This window comes from Dendrobium catenatum, unplaced genomic scaffold (assembly GCF_001605985.2).
Source record: "Dendrobium catenatum unplaced genomic scaffold, ASM160598v2 fragScaff_scaffold_745, whole genome shotgun sequence".
NCBI lineage: Eukaryota > Viridiplantae > Streptophyta > Magnoliopsida > Asparagales > Orchidaceae > Dendrobium > Dendrobium catenatum.
The window spans coordinates 353,862-373,126 of record NW_021319207.1 but is presented as its reverse complement, the minus strand read 5'-3'; the positions used below and the strand labels follow the sequence as shown (position 1 = coordinate 373,126).

The 19,265-nt window shown below is 34.5% G+C and overlaps 1 protein-coding gene across 1 annotated transcript; it reads left to right on the top strand.

Moving 5' to 3' along the window:
• Positions 1–4,945: 4,945 nt before the first annotated feature.
• On the top strand, positions 4,946–13,522 carry LOC110094363. The gene is made up of 7 exons (XM_028696486.1): positions 4,946–5,402; positions 5,490–5,693; positions 5,771–5,956; positions 12,427–12,590; positions 12,680–12,875; positions 12,948–13,133; positions 13,227–13,522. Exons 1-7 carry the CDS (start codon positions 5,397–5,399, stop codon positions 13,287–13,289), a joined length of 1,005 nt encoding a protein of 334 aa, XP_028552319.1. The 5' UTR covers positions 4,946–5,396; the 3' UTR covers positions 13,290–13,522.
• Positions 13,523–19,265: the final 5,743 nt, after the last annotated feature.

Genomic DNA, 19,265 nt, shown 5'->3' with positions numbered 1-19,265 from the left:
ATGATAAGAGAAGTCTTACAACACCAAAATGCTTTCCAATGTTAGTTTAAATGATCCAAATTCGAGCACTTACACCACCAAAGCCTCATTTAAATCCTCAAATATATTTATCATATACTACTACCACCACCATATGTTTAATCTTTTCATCTCCCATGCCAACATTTCATTCTTCTCTAAGAGGTTGTCTGATTTGTTGAGAAAGGAATATATAGTAAAAGAATACAATGTAAATGAAATATAGTATATTTAAAATATTTGAAGATGTTTGGATGAATGTAAAAAAGATTCATGAGATTTTTTTTTTCTTTTTAAAGCAACATGAATGTAATTTAAGTCAAATGATAGCGGCATTCGATGGTCGGCAACAATAGTGAGCGATTGGACAATAGTGAGTGATTTATAAGAACAGTGGCGGTCAGTAGGATTTTTTTTTTTCTTTGGGGGGTGGTGGGGTTTGGCAAATACTATACCCCCTTTTTTGGCAAACCAAACACCCCAAAAATTAGTTTCCATTGCATTTGGCATACTAGCATTCTTTTTTAGCAAACCAAATAGCCCCTAAATATGAAAACCTAATTAAGAATAGTTGTAAACTATGTTATATTTTAAATGTTGCACGATTATAGTCAAAACAATAGACTCTACGAGAAGAGTCCAATGAGCCGAAGATTACTCAATTTTGAGGCCATTAAGGCACTTAAATGTTAAGAGAATATTCTATAATTCAACGAGTCAATATAGGTCATTTGATCATGTAATTTGAATTTTGGGTAAAATTTGCAAGATGACACTTTAGAAAACTATAATTCTACCACCATCCTTCACATGCATAGGAGCTTAGACATTAACTTGAAATTGGAGAGATCTTGAAGGAATTAAAGTCTCTAAAGCCCCATTTGGCATTCAACACTAACGATCATTACTAAAAATCTTCATCACTCATCCTCCATTACCCGTCTATTGTTGCCCTATTTTTGTATCGTACAATCATAGTCTATTAACTATTGTCATTCGGTCATTATCTTCAAGTTATTAACGTCCAACTATGTTCTCTGGGCTAGGGGTGTCAATATTTGAGACGACTCGAAAACCTGACCCGAAAATTTCGGGTTCGGGTGACCCGGAAACCCGAAATCAACCCGGTTTGACCCGTTTTTAATTGATTTAGGAGGATTTTAATTGATTTTTATGAAATAAGTAAATGAAATTTCAAAAAATTATAAACATTATTGCCCAAATAAAATTAATCTTGATTTATTTTAAATTAATTAACGTAAATCTTACCTTAATTTAATTTAGATTTAAATAAATTGAATTAAATAAAAAATTAATAAAATATACCCGAATCGAGTCGGGTTCGGGTTGACCCGGACCCAAAGCGGGTCGGGTTCGGGTTCAGAAAACCGACCAGTTTGGAAAAACCAAATTATCTTGGCAGATACCGTTAAATCATTAAATCATTCTCTCTATAACTTAGGCTTCATTTGCGATGACTTTCTTACTGTTTCTTAAAATATTTTTTTAGTATAAAAATTAAAAAAAAAATATTAAAAATTATATTAAGAAACAATAAGAAAGTCGTCCATAATGAAGCTTAATTATAATTATATACATCAATCATTTAATACATCTTGCTTTGGATACTAATGACATAATTAAGTAAGCCTAATATATCCATAATGGAATACCCATCAAATCAAAACTGAAATTTATTGGTTAGGATGACTATTAATAGGTTAATAAGTTAATTTAATTAATTTATATATCAGTAAAATTTGCCTTGAGCGGGCATGAATCTCAAGGCATATCCATACAAAAAAGTTTCAAAATTGAGATAGGGATCATCCAAGCTCTGATTTTAATAAATTTATAGTCAAATTGAACATCTCAAAGAGACGAACCCAACAACATCAAAATCAGTCCAATCTGAGCCCAAATGAAACCAACTCAAGAGTCCAAAACTTACTTAAAAGTAGGGCAACAATAGACAAGTTTCAGCTGTTGAAACTTTGGTCGACCATCGCCGTCGGACAACCATAGGCAAACCACTAAAGAACCTTCCTTTGACAATCATCACCCACCGACTATGATCTCTCCAACCACCCTCTATAGACTAAATTCATTCTAACCTCCTTCATGAGCCACCTACGGTCCTCCCAACCTCTGTCGCTCGTCGACTACGGTCATTCCAACCACCAACATCAACTACAGTCCTTCCAACCTCCGTCGCACGCCGACTTCAGTCCTTTCAACCATTGTAGCTAGATTACTGTCCTTCCAACCATCGTCACCAGCCGACTACGGTTTCTTTGACCACCATCTCCATACTACGTACGGTCTTTTTGACTTTCGTTGTCCTCAAACTAAGGTTCTTTCGATCTCCGTCGTCCATCGACTATGATCATTTCGAACGATCTTTTCGACCTCCTTCACTTGACTACAATCCTTCCGACCACCTTCCTCTAACTACGGTCCTTTCAACCTATATCGCTTGTCAACTATGACCCTACCAACCAAACAAATATATCAACTATGACTCGTCCAACTCCCACCATATAATGCACTCTATATGATGTATATCTGCTACATCGAGCCAAGGCCTTCCTCGAGCCAAGGCCTTCCTCCTAATCAATTGCAAACCTCATGATTTTTCTCCTTTTCAGGGGTTTCCACGTAAAAATTACGATGTCTCTTATGAACGTTATAACCCTACTCTCTTATCTGTTTGTGTGCTGGATTTTCATACAAAGCTAAGACGCTAAATTATATCAATCTTTACCGTCGTGAATATTCCCAGACGCAACATTAATAAAGGTTGCTATATATTTTTTGGAAATTTGAGTAGAGCCCGTATATGAATAAAACATCAAAAATAGAAGCAAAATAAAATAAAATAAAATGAGTGAAGTGAGGTTCAGATCTACCAGACTGATTGAACGGTATCTATGAGGACTTTCATTCTAGCTTATTTAGCTCAGTAGACGGAAGAATTCAGTATGAAAAAGATGGCAAAGGTTTGTGCAGGCTTGAACTTTGAGGTAGTCATTAATGGAGGCTTTGGGGACCATCTCCGCAGTCCGCACTGGAGAAGACGATCATCAACAGCTCGTACAAGGACATTTGTACAGAAGAGAACATGGCCGCTTCTTCCCTCCCACGTGCATAACACTGCAGAGGCAATTACAAAAATATAAACCAAGCAGTTTTTCAAAGTTGCTTGTCCATTTAAATTTAGCTATGCTTGTTAGGGTTTCGGGTCCCAAAATTTAATTTTATGTGATTGCAAAACATTTGCATGAGAGAACAATTCTCAAAACCAATATCTGCGAGAAAAAGATTGTGTTAAGATATTTTCATCCAAATTTTTATGATAATAATTCTAAATTTTTTAAATGAATGTAATATAAATTATTTATATATTGCACTCATAATAAAACAAATTCAATTATTTATAACTCAAAACTCTTTTAGCCTGAAGTGGCCCAAAGCTAAATATAACATAATCATATTACTAAAATATTTTTTTTCAATGCAAATTAATAACATTTCTGGCTTCATTTGCGAAGACTTTTTTTGTTGATTTCTAAAATAATTTCTAGCTCAAAATTTTGTAAACTAAGATTTTTTATACTAGAGAGTTACTTTAGAAAGCAACAAAAAAAGCCTTCTAAAATGAAGCATAAGGCTTCGTTTGTGATGACTTTTTTTTTTGCTTTTTAAAGTCATTTTCTATTTTTTAACTAAAAAGTTGTTTTAAAAAGCAATAAAAAAAGTCGTCCCAAATGAGCCCTAAGTTTTCTAAAACTAAGCTCATCTCGATTTGTTGGTTGAGAGTTTTGAATATCAAACAAGATATTTTAGGTTTGAAGTTTACGTATGTGATATGTGTGTTGGTTTGTCATAATTCACTCAAAAGTCCCAAATAAAAAAATTTATCAAAACTTTCAGCATTATATGATAATATGATAGAACAAAATTTTTCAATAAATGACTGTCATTTTATGAAAGAATAATTTTGATTTTAGTCTTTAAAATTTGATGCATATTATTTTAATCTATTGTCCTAAAGTTTAGACTATCAATTCACAGGTTTTTAGTTCTAAGTTTACATATTTGATGTGTGTATGGATTTGAGTTTGATTCTCTCAAAAGTCCATAAAAAGTGTTTCAAAATTATTAATTTTTGGACTACTTAATTTAAGTCAAACTCACCCACATTACATATACACACTTCAAGCCCCAAACTTCTTATTTAAAATCAAAAGATTCGTACTAACCAATAAAAATTAGTTGTGTTCTTTCATAGCTGCTAATTGATCCAAAATTAAATGCACGATACAGATCATCTTAGCCTGTTCATTGGGAGCTTAGGCCACCAACTAAGTGGGCTTGAATTTGAGTCTCGTGTATGTGATATGTGTGTGAGTCTGACTTAATTGAACTAAATGTCCCAAAAAAAAATTTTAAATGCACGATTTGTTCATGATAAATTTTGCATAATTATTATTATTATTATTTTTTGGTAAATTGAGCTTAAAGCTCCATACAATGATGAGATACTGCTTTTTTAAAAAAAAATTTACCGCTTACCAACGATCAATTTTATTTATTTTATAAACGCTCCTTAAAATTGGCCCATTTGGATATGGAAGTATAGTTTCTTTGAACCTAAAAGATAAAAGAGGAGATTCCTCAGAATTGGTCCCTACGCTCTGGTCTGATGAAAAGAACGCCCAGATCTAACCTTAATGGAAATATTTGGAGCCGTAAGAAGCCATTAATGCCCTGCAACAGAGGAAAGAGAAAACGAAATCATTTTCTTTTCCTCATACATGAAAAAAAGAAGAAAACAAAAGAAGAAATGAGTAAAGCAAGAATCCAAAAGCAAATTTATCGAATGCCCGCATTCCTTCCGTCTCTTATCATCACTCGAAAAAAGAGCAGAAAGAAAGAAAAAAAAAGGGAAAAGAACTCGGCGCTATGGTTTCTCTTCTTCCCTCTTCCTGATAAAAGAGGCAGAGCTGTCTCTCTCCCCTGTTAAAAAAACAAAACGATCTTCTTCACGTGATCCGCCATGAGAAACCAACGAAGCGAGGTTCGACCCCCGAGGTTTTAAACGTCAACACTTAACACGCGCCGAGGAGGGCCTCTTCACAACCTGAGAGAAAACGAACCCCGCCATTGTTTCTCCTCGGGATGTGAGCAGAGGAAGGGATGGCTTTGTTCCTCTGTGAGTAGGTGGACTCCGTCGCGAGCTCCGTCATAAAGTCGCGACCAAACCTTTCCCTTCCTCCCTCTCTCTCTCTTTCTCTCTCATCTCCAGTCGCTTCTTTTATATAAGCATGTCATCATACCTTTCGTGAGTAGTAGTGATACCGTTTGTGGTTGGAGGAATGGAGGTGAGCAAAGATTGGATTTTTATGGTTCTCTGTTTTGGGGAAAGGGGAAGAAGGCTCATGGTTGGTTCTTTACAATGTTTGATGCAGGATAGGAAGAGGATGCAAATCCCGACGTTTGGGAACTGGGATTACGGGGACGAGATGCCCATAACGCAATACTTCGAGTCCGCGAGGCAGGCTGGGCTGGTTAGATCAGGTTTCTCAGGGGAGAGCTGTGATGCAGATCTCTTTAATGTACCGGTCGTGATGCCGGTGAAGTTGGCTCGCCAGGAGGGTCTCTCTCGCCGGAAGGTTTCGAATTTCCTGTCTTTGTTGTCGTTTCATGTTTGTTTTTTTCTATTGGTTATTACTGACTTGGTTGTTTTCAGGTGAGGAAAAGGAACGATAGTGGTGGAGAGGCGAAGGGGCATTCGAAGGAGCATAAGCAGAGCAAGCAAGGAAAAGTTTCCGGCGAAGTTTCCCGGCCAGCGAGAAGATCTGTAGCTGCTCCTAAAGCAGTTGATGAGGACTTGTATAAGATTCCACCTGAGCTACTTTACCAAAAGCCAAAGAGGGTATATTCTCTCTCTCTCTCTCTCCTCTCTCTCTCTCTCTCTCTGTTCGAACTATAAGTCTGTTCTGCACCATTTCTGAACTCTGAACTTCCCATGCTTCTCTTTGGTTGCAGAAAAGGTTTCTGAGGCACTTGTTCTCTGGATGTCTAGGGCTGAACTGCATAGCCTGAGCTTAAGAGAACCCTAGTATCACTCCTAGCTCTGTTTCTGCTCTCTTCTATTAAATCTAATATCTCCTAAAGCTATATATGTAATGCAAACTCTGTGTTCATTATTATAAGTATTGGAAAAAATTTCTCGCTCGCTCCTTCTGCTTTCTTCTTAGATTTGACTTCGATTGTCACAAAACTTCAACATTTTAATGTCAATTGACGCCATTAGTTTCTTTGATTTAACCGCTCAACTTAGCTCCCTAAATGGAAAAAGTGATGGTCAAATCAGATTGCACTTTAGTGAAACATCAACCATCCACGGGGACATCATTAGCTCTGGAAGCTCTTAATGGCCTCTTCTGCCATCAAATTTGCATCACTTGAATGACACTTTGCACTAAATTTTCCACCTCCTTTACCCAAACGGATTGCCATTCAAGCAAATAAACATAAATATGGCAACAAAATTAGCTAATGGTGATGATCTTCTTCAAATGATGAGTGATAGGGAACGTATGTGATGCAGATAAAATTAAATTAAAGGTTTTTATTAATTAAATTATTTGTCACTAATCCTAAATGATGAGTTGACTAACAGGTTAGCTCTGTTTTCTAATTTCTATGCAAATTGTGCAAAGTTGTTTGATCTAAAATCAAAATATATAGTTTTGATTATTAACTATTTGATTAATGTATATATATAGATGTCAAAGTGTCATTCATTTAATGATGTTAGAAATTTATGTTGGTTAATGAGTTAGTGAAAATATTTCCTTTTTCACAGTCAGTAGCCACTGTTTGAATTGTAAATATAACAATTCCTCATAAAATCTTTAAAGTATTAATTCATATGAATTTTATGTATTATTGTTGTATATTAGTTTTAGGCTTCGTTTGGAACAATTTTTTTATAGCTTTTAAAAGCAACCTTTTAGTTAGGGGTGCAAATGTGCAGGGGCGGAACCAGTCATAATTTTCATGAGGGGCAAACTTATAAGTAACTGTTCGCATATATGTCGGGGGTCCAAGGGGGCAGTGCCCCTGGCGAGGTTCGACCTAACAATAATTGTCTAGAATAACACAAATTTTGATTTACTATTTCTCTTTGTATTTGGTTCATCATTCCCTAATAATAACACATCTACACATTGTACATATTTAATTATATTGGGGGCAATTGATTAAAAACTATAGTATTTTAATATATTTAGGGGGGGGGGTGGTGCAATTGCCTAAAAACCCTTGTAATAAAGACTAAAAATCACTTAAATAAGAGTATAAAATTTTTTTTTGCCCCCCTAGCCCTAAAGGGGTTCCGCCCTTGCAAATGTGTCAAGTTGACTCGAGTCAAGTTCAAGTCATGCTTTACTCGAGCTTGACTCGTCGGCCAGATTGCAAGCTCAAACCAAAGCTTGAGCTCAAATGTCTTGCTCAAGCTCAGCCCGTCGCAATGGGTGCAAGCTCGTGAGGTGTAAGGTCCATTCCGATCCCGCTACGACGTTGCATCTTCCATAGCTGCCCTGCTGCTCTGACGCATGCACCTTCGATTCCACCTTCCGCACCGATGCTTTCGCGGTCGAGCCACTCGATGAGTAATTGAGCTAAGCTTCTTCTCGATCGAACTTGAACTAGATAATCCCACGAGCTGAAGCTCAAAACTCATTAAACTAGACTCGTAAGCAATTATTGTGGAACACCGATCATTCAAAATTGATTATCTCTGTCTTCCTCCAAATAAGTTTTATCTTTAAGATTCTGTAAAAAAAAATTGCATTTAAATTTTTAATTAGAGCATCTCTCATTTTCAAAATCATTTCAAGATTTTTATTTATTTATTTCAATTGTTGTTAACGATAAAAAAATCGAACTCATATCATCACATTTCTTGCAATACTCCATGTTTCAATTACAACAAATAATGCACATTTTCAACAATAAAGATTATTGAGAAAAAAAATTGTAAAATAAGATAAAAAATTATATAATTGCAATGAATTTTAAGACGAAATTAATAATTTATATGTTTGATGGATTAAAGAAGCGTGTACACAATTTAAGATGAGTAACATAATAACAAGATTATAAGAGTTTTTTCTTACTTTATAGATTACTATTATTTATCATTTTTTTTCAATTTGTGGTTGAGCCCTACTCCTGTAGGGTTGGTTGCTGGTAGGGCCACCGAGAGATAAGTTATGCTGCTAAGTGTCTCTTTTAAAGGTGGAAGCAAGTAGATACCACGTTCAAAAAAAAAAACTATTTTTTATATACTAAAATATTATTTAAAAAAATAGTTAAAAAAAAAGTTTCGCTAAACAAAATCTTAATTTATAAAAGTCCAAAGAGAACATTAATGAGTTTTATTCATCGAAATAGGAACAATACATATTGGGGCGCATATTATTTCCAGTATGGAAAGCAATTGTTGTTATGAGCTAAATGATTGATATTTTATTTGCTCCTTCTGCAAATCTTTATTGGGGGTTTAGTACTCTCTTACTTCTCAAATAGAAATAAGTTATTGTCCAATGAACTAATTTGACTTTTTTTTTTTTTTTTTGATTTTTTTTTTTTTTTTTGTCAGGGAAGTTTTGGGGCCACAGCCCATATCAATACTATAGAAAAATAATAATTACAAGTTAAAGAAATGTTCAACCCCCAAAAGAAAGCTAATCATAAAAAAAAAAAAAAACAAGGAATCCAAAAGAACAAAAGCCCAACAGAGAAAAACATACTACAACCGAATTGTAGAACCCAAAATAAAAGACAAAACGCTTAAAAGGACTTAGTTTGCAGGCTGAAAGAGAGAGCAATCAAAACATCATCAGAGATAATCAAAATACCCCTAGTTGCCAGCATGACCATCCAAGGGGAACAAAGGGAGAGTAACAATCATCACTGTCCTTCCAAAAATAACCCACATGCCATATATTACGAGTAGTAGTCCCGGGTTTCCACTGAGCCCAACCAATTGAAGAATGACGAATCTTCCAATAAAACACCTCAGGCACATAGGATTCCAGCAGAAGAGCAAATAAGAAAAAAGAGACAGCCTTGACCAAGAAGAGCTCAAACAAGATATTGTTTAATCATTGGCCATTCTTCGATTTTCTTGTTTTGAAATAAATTGTTCTTTTAACTTTCTTGGCAATGATAGTTTGACATTCAATAACATTCGTAAATAATCTATCATTTCTAGCTCTCCAAATAAAATAGATGATAAGGTAGTAGAAGTATTGCATTTCTCGATCAAAATTGAACTCCTCAATAAAGTTAAAGGCTTGGAAAAAAATTTCTCCAATCATAATTGATTTCGCTTTCAATTTACAAAATTTATTATTAAAAGTGACAGTGACCAATATGCCCAGTAGTGCTCTAAGGCTCAGACAGCTAACTGACTAAGTGGAGGAGACTATGAAGACTTTCATTCTCCCTAGCTCAATGGACCACATAATTAGGCCGGTCAGTAAATTATTGCAATAGATTTTTATTTTTTATTAGAGGCAATTATTTCCTCAAAGTTTAATATATTCTTTAAAATAGAACAAAGTTTTTTATTATTATTGAAAATAATAATATTAATTATGCTTACATTTCTATTTCTACTATTATTGTGTGAGCCAAAGACCTAACAATAATTTTATTAAGCTAAGTTAATGTCTCATTTGAATCAAATTTCTTTGTGATTTTTTAAATATTTTTTTAGTACAATTTTTTTTAAATAACAAAAAAAAATAGTGGTCAAATCTATTTAGTTGTAATCCGAAAGATAAAACAATAAGAAAGTTGCTCCAAATAAAATCTTAATTTGCATAAAATTATATTCTTATCTTCTTTATTATTACTTATCATAAAATAACATTATTATCCTTTTTTTATTATCACTTAACAAATTTTAAGGGAATAAAATTCTCATATTGAACTAATCACCAAGCGGAGATATTATTCTGTGTGGTGTCCAAACATGCCTGGAGATCAATCCGGGCATCCCACATCATCTAATACATTATATATTTGATGACGTTACGTGTCCGAATTAACCTCCAAACGCATGAAATAATTTTTCCACCAAGCGAAGGCCATTCATCTACTAACAACATCGTTTTCTTAAGCTACGAACATTGTCCAACTCAATCAAAGAAGTCACTACCGATGGATCTGTTGATGACGTTGAAATCCGTCGGGAGGATTTAGTGTCGGCCGAACCTGCAATATGAATACTTCCTTCTTGTACGGTCTTGTAGAACATTAAATCGTAAATTAACCATTTATAGGATGTGCATTTATTAAGATGGTGAATATGTTGGGATAATTAAGCCAACCCTTTATATTGGAAAAATATATATATATTTCGTGCTAAAATAGTATCTTATTTGTCTGGTTTAATTAGGATTGCCTCAATGGAATAGAAGTACTTAGTCTAATGAGAAAGGATTAAGATATGCTTTTTATGGGATAAAACTATCTAATAAATTTTAACTATTTATAAATTAATTTAATGTTTGGAATATTATTGGAAAATATATTTAATTATAGATGAATTTTGATGTATTATTTATATTTAAAATTTTCAAAATTAAATGTCACACAGAATAATTTCTCGAGCCATCCATTATCGGAAAAAAAAAATAGATCTTGCTTTTTCTTGATGCAACATAAATGAAAATTTACCTTTCATTTGGGACGGCTTTCTTGCTGCCTTTTGAAGCAGCTTTTTAGTATATTTTTTTTTTGTTTAAAAAATGCTTATACGAAAAAATTATTTTAGAAAGCATAAATAAAACCGTCAAAAATAAAACATTAAATTACACTAAAATCAATCAAATTAAATTATTTTTAGATCCGAACAAAAATTTTTATTAGGATCCTCTACACCAATTTTTTTAATAATTATAAAGAATAGGATATTATAATAGCAAATATAAATTTTATATGAAAAGTAAAATTGCATAAAGACATCTGGACGTAATTTGAAAAAATAATGGATTTGAATATTTTTAAATTAATATGGAGATTAGTGTTTATTTATGATATCATGAACTGCGCTAATATAAAAAAATTAAAATGCATTAAATTTCTAATTAACTTCTTTTCAATCTATATTGTTATACCCATTATAATATAAATTGATGGATTCAATTCAATTGTAATATGTGCATTACACTTTAAATTTCAGTTAAATAATCTACAATTTATAAATTTTTTGGACTTTTGAGGCAATTAAGGTAAATCCATATACACATCATACAAATAAGTTTTGAACTTTAGATTTTTTTTTTCTTGGATTGTTAGATCAATTAAGTCAGATTCACACACATATTGCTACATAAGACTTGAATCAAAGACCTCTTAGTTGGTAGCCTAAGCTCTCAACTAACAGACCAAAATAAACTATGTAACTTAAGATCTCTTAGTTGATAGCTAAAACTTACAACTAAACAATCAAGATAAGTTCGTTATTTTATAATTTTTTAAAACTACATATCGACAATCAGTCAATCATAAGGAAAATGACCAAACTATTGAAACCGATACTTTTAGAGTAAAATTGAAATCAAGGCAGTGATTGAATTCAAACCCTTGTTTATAAAAAATGACTCCCAGTGATAGCTTTATACAAATAAATTGAGAGAGAGAGAGAGAGAGGAGAGAGAACATAAAAGAATGATGAGCTGGTTTGTTCAAGATTCAACGACTGCAACGAATAGATAGGAGAGAGAGAGAGAGAGAGAGAGAGAGAGAGATAGGAGAGAGAGATTCCATGGAATTGGCCCTTAGGCTTTGGTCCAATCAGTAGCACCTCCAGATGGAACCTTAGAAATCTTCCGAACCATAACAAGCCATTAACACATCAAAACAGAGGATGAGAAAAGAGAGTTTTTTATTTTCCTTAAACATCAAAAAATAAAAGAGAAGAAAACAAAAGAAAGAAAGAATTAAAGAAAGAATCCAAAAGCAAGTTTATCTCATTCCTATTCTCCACATGCTGTCTCTTATCATCACTCGAGCAAAGCGCGGAAAAGATGGAATAAAAGTTAAAGCTTTTGGGTTTCTCTTCTACTCCTTCCTGATAAGTAGCAGGGCTCACTCCCCTGTTTTTTTTATAAACATTTAAGCCTATCCCTCGCATCGGCGATTTTCTTCACGTGATCCGCCATGGAAAACCGAGGAGAAGAAGTTCGGCGACCGAGGTTGTAAACGTCAACACTCGACACGCGCCGAGGAGGGCCTCAAGCTGAGAGCCCCGCTATTCTTGCTTCTCGGGATGCACGCGAGGGGGAAAAGGAGATGGCTTTCGTCCTCTTTGAGTAGTAAGAGGACTGCGTAGCGAGCAAGCCAAAGTCACGCCTCTTAAAGCAAGTAGAGCACTGCAGGTTCTGGCTCCGTGTTAAAGACGTCACAAAACCTTTTCCCTCTCTTCGCTACTTTCCCACCTTTTTTTTTTCTCTCGCTCGATTCCGTTTACGGTTCAGGGAATGGAGGTGAGCAAAGTTTGGATTTTTATGGTGCTCTGTTTCGAGTTAAGGGGAAGACTCATGGTTGCTGATTAACACTGTTGGATGCAGCACAGGAAGAGCTGGCAAATTCCGACGTTTGGGAACTGGGATTATAGCGGCGAGATGCCCATCACGCAATACTTCGAGTCCGCGAGGCAGGCTGGGCTGGTTCGAGCCGGTTTCTCAGGGGCGGGCTGTGAGGAAGATCTCTTTGTGCCGGTTGCGATGCCGGTGAAGCTGGCTTACCAGGACGGCCTATCTCGCCGGAAGGTTTCGAGTTTTATCTATTTCTTGAGGTCTTATGTTTTTTCTATTGTGTGTTGCTTATGTGGTTGTTATCAGGTGAGGAAATGTAACGATAGTGGAGGACAGGAGAAGGCGTTCTCGAAGGAGCAGAAGCAGATGAAACAGGGGAGGATTTCCGGCCATGTTGCGGGGCAGCCGAGGAAACCTATCGTCGCTCCTAAAGCAGTGGATGAGGATTTGTATAAGATTCCACCTGAGCTTCTTTGCCAACAGCCAAAGAAAGTATATTCTCTCTCTCTCTCTCTCTCTCACTCTCTTTTTCCCATAATTCTCTGTCTGCTCTGTTTCTGACTTTTGAGTTCTCGTTGGTTGCAGAAAAGATTGCTGAGAAATTTGTTCACAGAATGTCTGGGGATGAACTGCATCACCTGCGCTTGAGAGAGATCTATAGCTTTAAAAAAACCGCTCTCAGTTCTGCTTCTTTCGTCTTTTCTGAAATCTAATGGTTCTTTGATGAATGATTTTGTATGAGTTATGTATGTAATGCAAAGTTGAGTTGATTATCATAAAATGATGGGGAGAATTCCTCACTTTCATGTTTGGTGTTTAAATACTCTATATTTGGCTTGGATTGTCGCACTTGGACTAATGATCATGATTTTTACAGTAAATGAGATAGACGCGGTACTGATAATGATATAACAGCCTACCAGCCTAGCATAGTTTCAGCAAAATAATGCTTTCTTATAATTTACATATTTATTTAGCATGAAGTCTTTTAATTTTGGGTGAATTTTTATGAGATTTAGGTTTTATTTTGGGGCTTTTTTTTACTATTTTTTAATTTTTTTTTATTTATAAAAAATTTAATTTAGAAAGCAATAAAAAATTGTCTCAAATAAAATCTTAATTATGATTTTGAATTATTTTTTAATTTGTTAATGAAATTTTTTCAGCCAAAATTATAAATCAATTTCTAAATTAATATAATTAAGTAAAGTTTAATTTAAAATATGTATAAACTAGAATTACCTTGAAAGCAAAAAAAAAAAAAAAACTTCTTTTAAGTCTTTGAAGGATTTACATGTATAGCACTCAAAATTATATTTTTTACAAAAAAAGTATTTCCTTAAATTAATTAATATGAGTATTGATACACCACCAAAAATTGTCTTGATTATATATGCCCATGCTCTATTCATTAGGGGAGCTAGGACCTTTTGGCTAGAGATTCGAGAGATAATCAAAGCTTAAAGGATCTAGAGGTCCACCCCAGCACCACCATCGTCAGCTGATTGCAGTCGAGCCACCGCCCGACAACCTACCGTCGTCCAACCGCCGACAATTGTCGTACCACCGCCTAGCTGCAAACCGTCTTTGGACTATTGCATGGCCGCCAATCTCCATCGGACTTCCATCCGACCATCATCAGACCATCACCTGCCACTAAACCACTGCCTAATAGCTGATCTCCATCGGACTTCCATTCAACCATTGTCACCACCGCTTGACTTTCGACCACCATCAGATCACAACTCTTCTATTAATCACCGCCGGAATGTAGTCTATGCCCGCTGACTACGATCCCTCCGACTTCCCTCACCAAACTGTTGCGTCCTCGAATATTCGCGACAATAGAGAAATATAAAGTTTAACGTCTTAGCTTTGTACGAAGATCCAACACGCATATAGATAAAAAGATAGGGTGCATTATTTAAAGAGACACCAATATTTTTATATGGAAACCCCTGAATAGGAAAAAAAACCATGGGGCATTGCCTTGTTTGAATGAATCCACTAATATTTGCAGTTGATTACAAATGAGGCTCTTCCTTGCGAGGAATGCCTTGGCTTAATGTAACAAATATACATCATATGGATTGCATTACATGTTGGGAATAGGAAGAAATACTATTGACATTTTCATTTGGTATGCAGGGTCATAGTCGGCGACCGACGGTAGTCAGGTGACAGTGGTCAGAAAGATTGTTGTCTGGCATGGATGTTGAATGAACCGTAGTCGGTGGATGACAGTGGTCAAAAAGATTTTTGTCAGAGGGTGATAGAGGTTGGAAGGACCGTAGTCGGAGGGCAATAGAGGTCTGACATCAATTGGTGACCATGCAAAAGTCTGACGTTAGTTAATGACCTCGCAGAAAAACAGGCATCAGTTGGCGGTAGGGAAAAAGTCCGGTAACAGGCGGAATTCTGGCGTTGGGTAAAAATCTGGCGACGGGAGAAAGTCCGGCGTTAGGTAGAAGTTCAACGAAAGTTCAGTGACGGACAAAAGTCCGACAACATGCGGAAGTCCGATGTAGAGTAGAAATCTTGCGACGGGCAGAAGTCCAACACCGGTCGGAAGTCCGGTGTTGGGTAGAAGTCCAGTGACGGGCGGAAGTCCGGCGTGGGGGTAGAAATCTGGCGACAGACAGAATTTTGGAGTCGGTCGGTGGACGGGAGGTGGTTGAGGAGGAGTCTGGTGGCGAGAGAACTCTTCTTTATCTTCCTTCTCTTCTTTCCTAGGCCCCTCCTTTCTCTCCCTTTCAATGAAGTGAGGGGTCTATTTTATAGTTTTTTTAGAGTGGGATAACCAATAAATAAGAGGAAGATCAATGGTAAATTCAGAGTGGTTTGAATGGATGGTTGATGTTGAATCCCTTGATCGAGACTGCTTATTGAGCACTTGAATGTCTTAATGATATCAAAATTTGGCGATCTTGAACTCGTTGGATTCGTCTCATCGAGCCGCTCGATTCTACTATAAGCACGCCACATTTGGAAAATGTTTGGTAATCCAAATTATGGATTAAACCTTTCAAATGTGCTTCGGGTCTTTGATTTGGACCTATTTGAGCTCGGATTGGGTCAAATTTGGTTTCGTTAGATTCATATTTTCGAGACGTTCAGTTTGACTGTAAGTTTTCTAAAATCGAAGTTAGATGGTCTCCAATTTAATATTTGAAGTTCCAATTGGATTTTACCTTGAGATTTGTGCCTAATCATGATAATTTTTTGATGATATATCAGTAATCAACTACAAACACTATTTGACACTTTTTAATTGAGCAATGTCATGTGGTTTTTCCACCTTTTAAGGGGTTTCAAAGTAAAACTTTGATGACTATTATGAACACTACAACCCTCTTTTTTATATGTCATTAAACTGAATCTTCGTGCAAAGTTATAACGCTAAACTCCATAATTTTTTACCGAATGTTTCATAAGGCAACAAGTATGATATTTACATATAATTAAAACAATAACAAGTAGACTAATACTAAAAATTCCAATATAAATGAAACTAAACGTAAAATATAATTGATATTACATTATAATTATGCATTAAATTTAAGTTGAAAAAAGAAAAAAGATTTTAATCTAATAACAATATCAAAAAATTTATTCTAAATTTAAAGACAATCGACCCCTCTCAGTCATCTCCTAATTCCTCCATTGAATACATATATTTTAGACCAAAAAGCAGGCGAATTTCATTCAATCTCAATGTAAATTCATTGACAACAAGTCTATCGCACTCACATTGTCCTCACTACATGTTAAGGAAATCTTACAACTGCGATACGTTTGTATTTTATTTAATAGAAGGCGTTCAGTAGAAGCAAAGAGATAAATATGAGAGATTTGAGGTACTACCTGCTTGTCCTTATCTCAAGTTGAATCTAAGAGTGTAAATAAGCCGATCTAGAACTCTTTAACTCTTTGATTAGATCTTAGCTCAATTAGACATGACTAGGCTTACGCCTTTGCTATGTCCCAACAAAAATAATTGAAGTTTGATTAAAGTTTTGTTTTGGATAATTTTTTAATTGTTTTCTAAAGCTGTTTTTTAATATAAAAATTTCTAGTTCAAGATATTTTTATACTAAAAAGTCGCTTTATAAAGTAATAAGAAAATTGTCCAAAACGAAATCTAAATTTTAGTTAGGCAGTTTTGATTTTAATAGAATACAATATATTTTTTATTATATATATTCCACATATTTTAAAATAAATATAACAATTTTAAAATTTATTTTTAAAAACCATTTGATGATTTTCATGAAACAACCAAACACAAAATAAGAGCGATGAGCGAAAATCCTTCCATAATCAAGATCATTCGAGAGCTTAATCAGAACGTTTGATTGATCCAGCACAGTGACAGAGAAATCACCGGACAATTTTAGGTTAAAGAAAAATTTTCGGATAGAGTCTAAATCCGGACGCTTAATAGGAAATTTCCCCACCAAAGCAAATTCAAAAGGTTTGGCTAGATGCATAAATTCTTCATCAGAAAACCACAAAGCCGGCAACCCTCGGATCGTAGAAAAACGAAAATCCGGAAAACTATTTGAAGCTTCAACACTAGACAAAGCATCTTTGAAAGATTTCGAATGCTTACCCACCAAAAAACCGGGATCTAACCGTTTATTAGCCATCGGAAGCTCGGCGCCGGAGAAGAACCGGAGACGAAAAAGAGGTGGCTAGGGCATCGAGCGTTTAAAGCTGTTTTTTTAATTTTGACTATAATATGCTATAATTGGAGATCATTTGATCCAACAATTAATGTTTAAAAATTTTCAAACACAATTCAAGTGCTTGATTTGAGCACATTTGAAGTTGAATCGGATCATTTGTAGAGATAATCGGTTTGTTTCTTTGAGACATTTAGTTCAACTATAAGTGTGCTGAAATTGTTGTTCGGATGATCATAAATTTAACTACAGTCAATTTCAATATTGCCTTAAATTTTTTGCATATCATATGAATTTTTTGAAGTCGTATCAATGGTTAAAGAAGATTATTGTTGAAATATTACATATTTAATTCCCACACTTTAAATGCTCATTGGAGCCTTTACAATCAATTTATGTTTGATATGTTTTAACAAGTATGCTCTAAATAATGCGCTAATTTTAAGGAATGGCAAAATTATAATTATGGAAACTATATTAAGTTCACAACCTTAAGATGAGGTCCACGTTGATGTCTAAGGAATGATCTCATAAAACTTTTCCAAAATTATAATTTGAGCCTTCAATTTTTCAAGACTTAATTTATTTTCAGACAACATAAATTTAGTAATCCAAATATAGAGAAGTGACAAATCAATAGAAAATCCGCTTGATTAAAAACATGAATCACAACACAAAACTTGATTAAAAAAACATTGGAAATTAAATTTAAGATTATTCAAACTTTGATTTTTATAGACTTATGCTTGATAATGAACATTTCAACAATAAAAATTAAATAACTCCAAAAGCACATTGATCTATGTCTAAATAAGTCTAAATCAAGCACTCTTAAGTGTTGTTGGATAGTTCATGACGCTATTTTAAAAGTCAAGCAATCTCTAAATCTATTTACAATTAAAATGAGCATCTCTACGAGAGGCATCCAACAAAACCTAAGATGTAAGATCACATAATTTTTATGTCATTAAGTTGCATAAGTATCAAAGAAATGATCTATAATAAAGATAATTAACATAGGCTATCTAATAGAGTATATGAAATTTTTGTTTACTAATCAAACTAATGCTTAAAAAAATTTATAAATAGACCATCATTCATTACATGAAAGTGATTTGAAATAAGATAACAGACTATCATCCTCTGACAACTACCACCGCAAACATCACTAACATATATCAATGAACATACATCTCTTGATCATCGTTGTCACCCTTCACTACTTCTCCAATATTCTCCACTATATTTACAAGCGACAAAACTAACCATTTTTAATTTTTAATCTCATCTTCTTCAATTAATGAAAGAGTAGCCTCTATAAGCTTCACATATGGGTGAATTATTTCATTTGGGTGAGGCCCCATGATTTTTAAGTTTTGAATTTTTCATAAATAAATTCAATCTCTATAATAAATTTTCTTATTTGTGCATGTGCAAATCTTAGTGCAATATTATGATAAGAATTTCACTCTAACATCACAAAATTGTCTAGTGTGCAACAATTCTTGATATATCTTCAAAAAAATTATCTTGATCGGGCACAAGTCTCGAGGCAAAGTCGAATCGAAAACTTTCAAAATTAATTTCATATCCATCTAAACTCCGATTTCAACAAACTTATAGTCAAATTGAACATCTCGAAAAGAAGAATCCAAATAAACCAAATTTGATCCAATCGGACCTCAAATGGGTCCAAATCGAGGGCCCAAAGCATGTTTGGAACTTTAAAGCATAAATTTGACAACTAAATGATTTCCAAATGTGACATGTTTATAGTCGAATCGAGCAACTGATCGAGACGAATCCAGCAAGCCCAAGATTGCTAAATTATGACATCATTAAGACATTTAAATGCATAATAAATGTTATATGATCAAGGGAATCAATATTGATGGTCCATCAAAAACACTCGCAATATGTCCTTGATCTTCTCCCTATT

Coding starts and splice junctions, on each gene's coding strand:
- LOC110094363 (XM_028696486.1), top strand. Junction 5,694..5,770: donor AGGGTCTCTCTCGCCGGAAG/GTTTCGAATTTC, acceptor GGTTGTTTTCAG/GTGAGGAAAAGGAACGATAG. Junction 12,591..12,679: donor TTACGGTTCAGGGAATGGAG/GTGAGCAAAGTT, acceptor GATGCAGCACAG/GAAGAGCTGGCAAATTCCGA.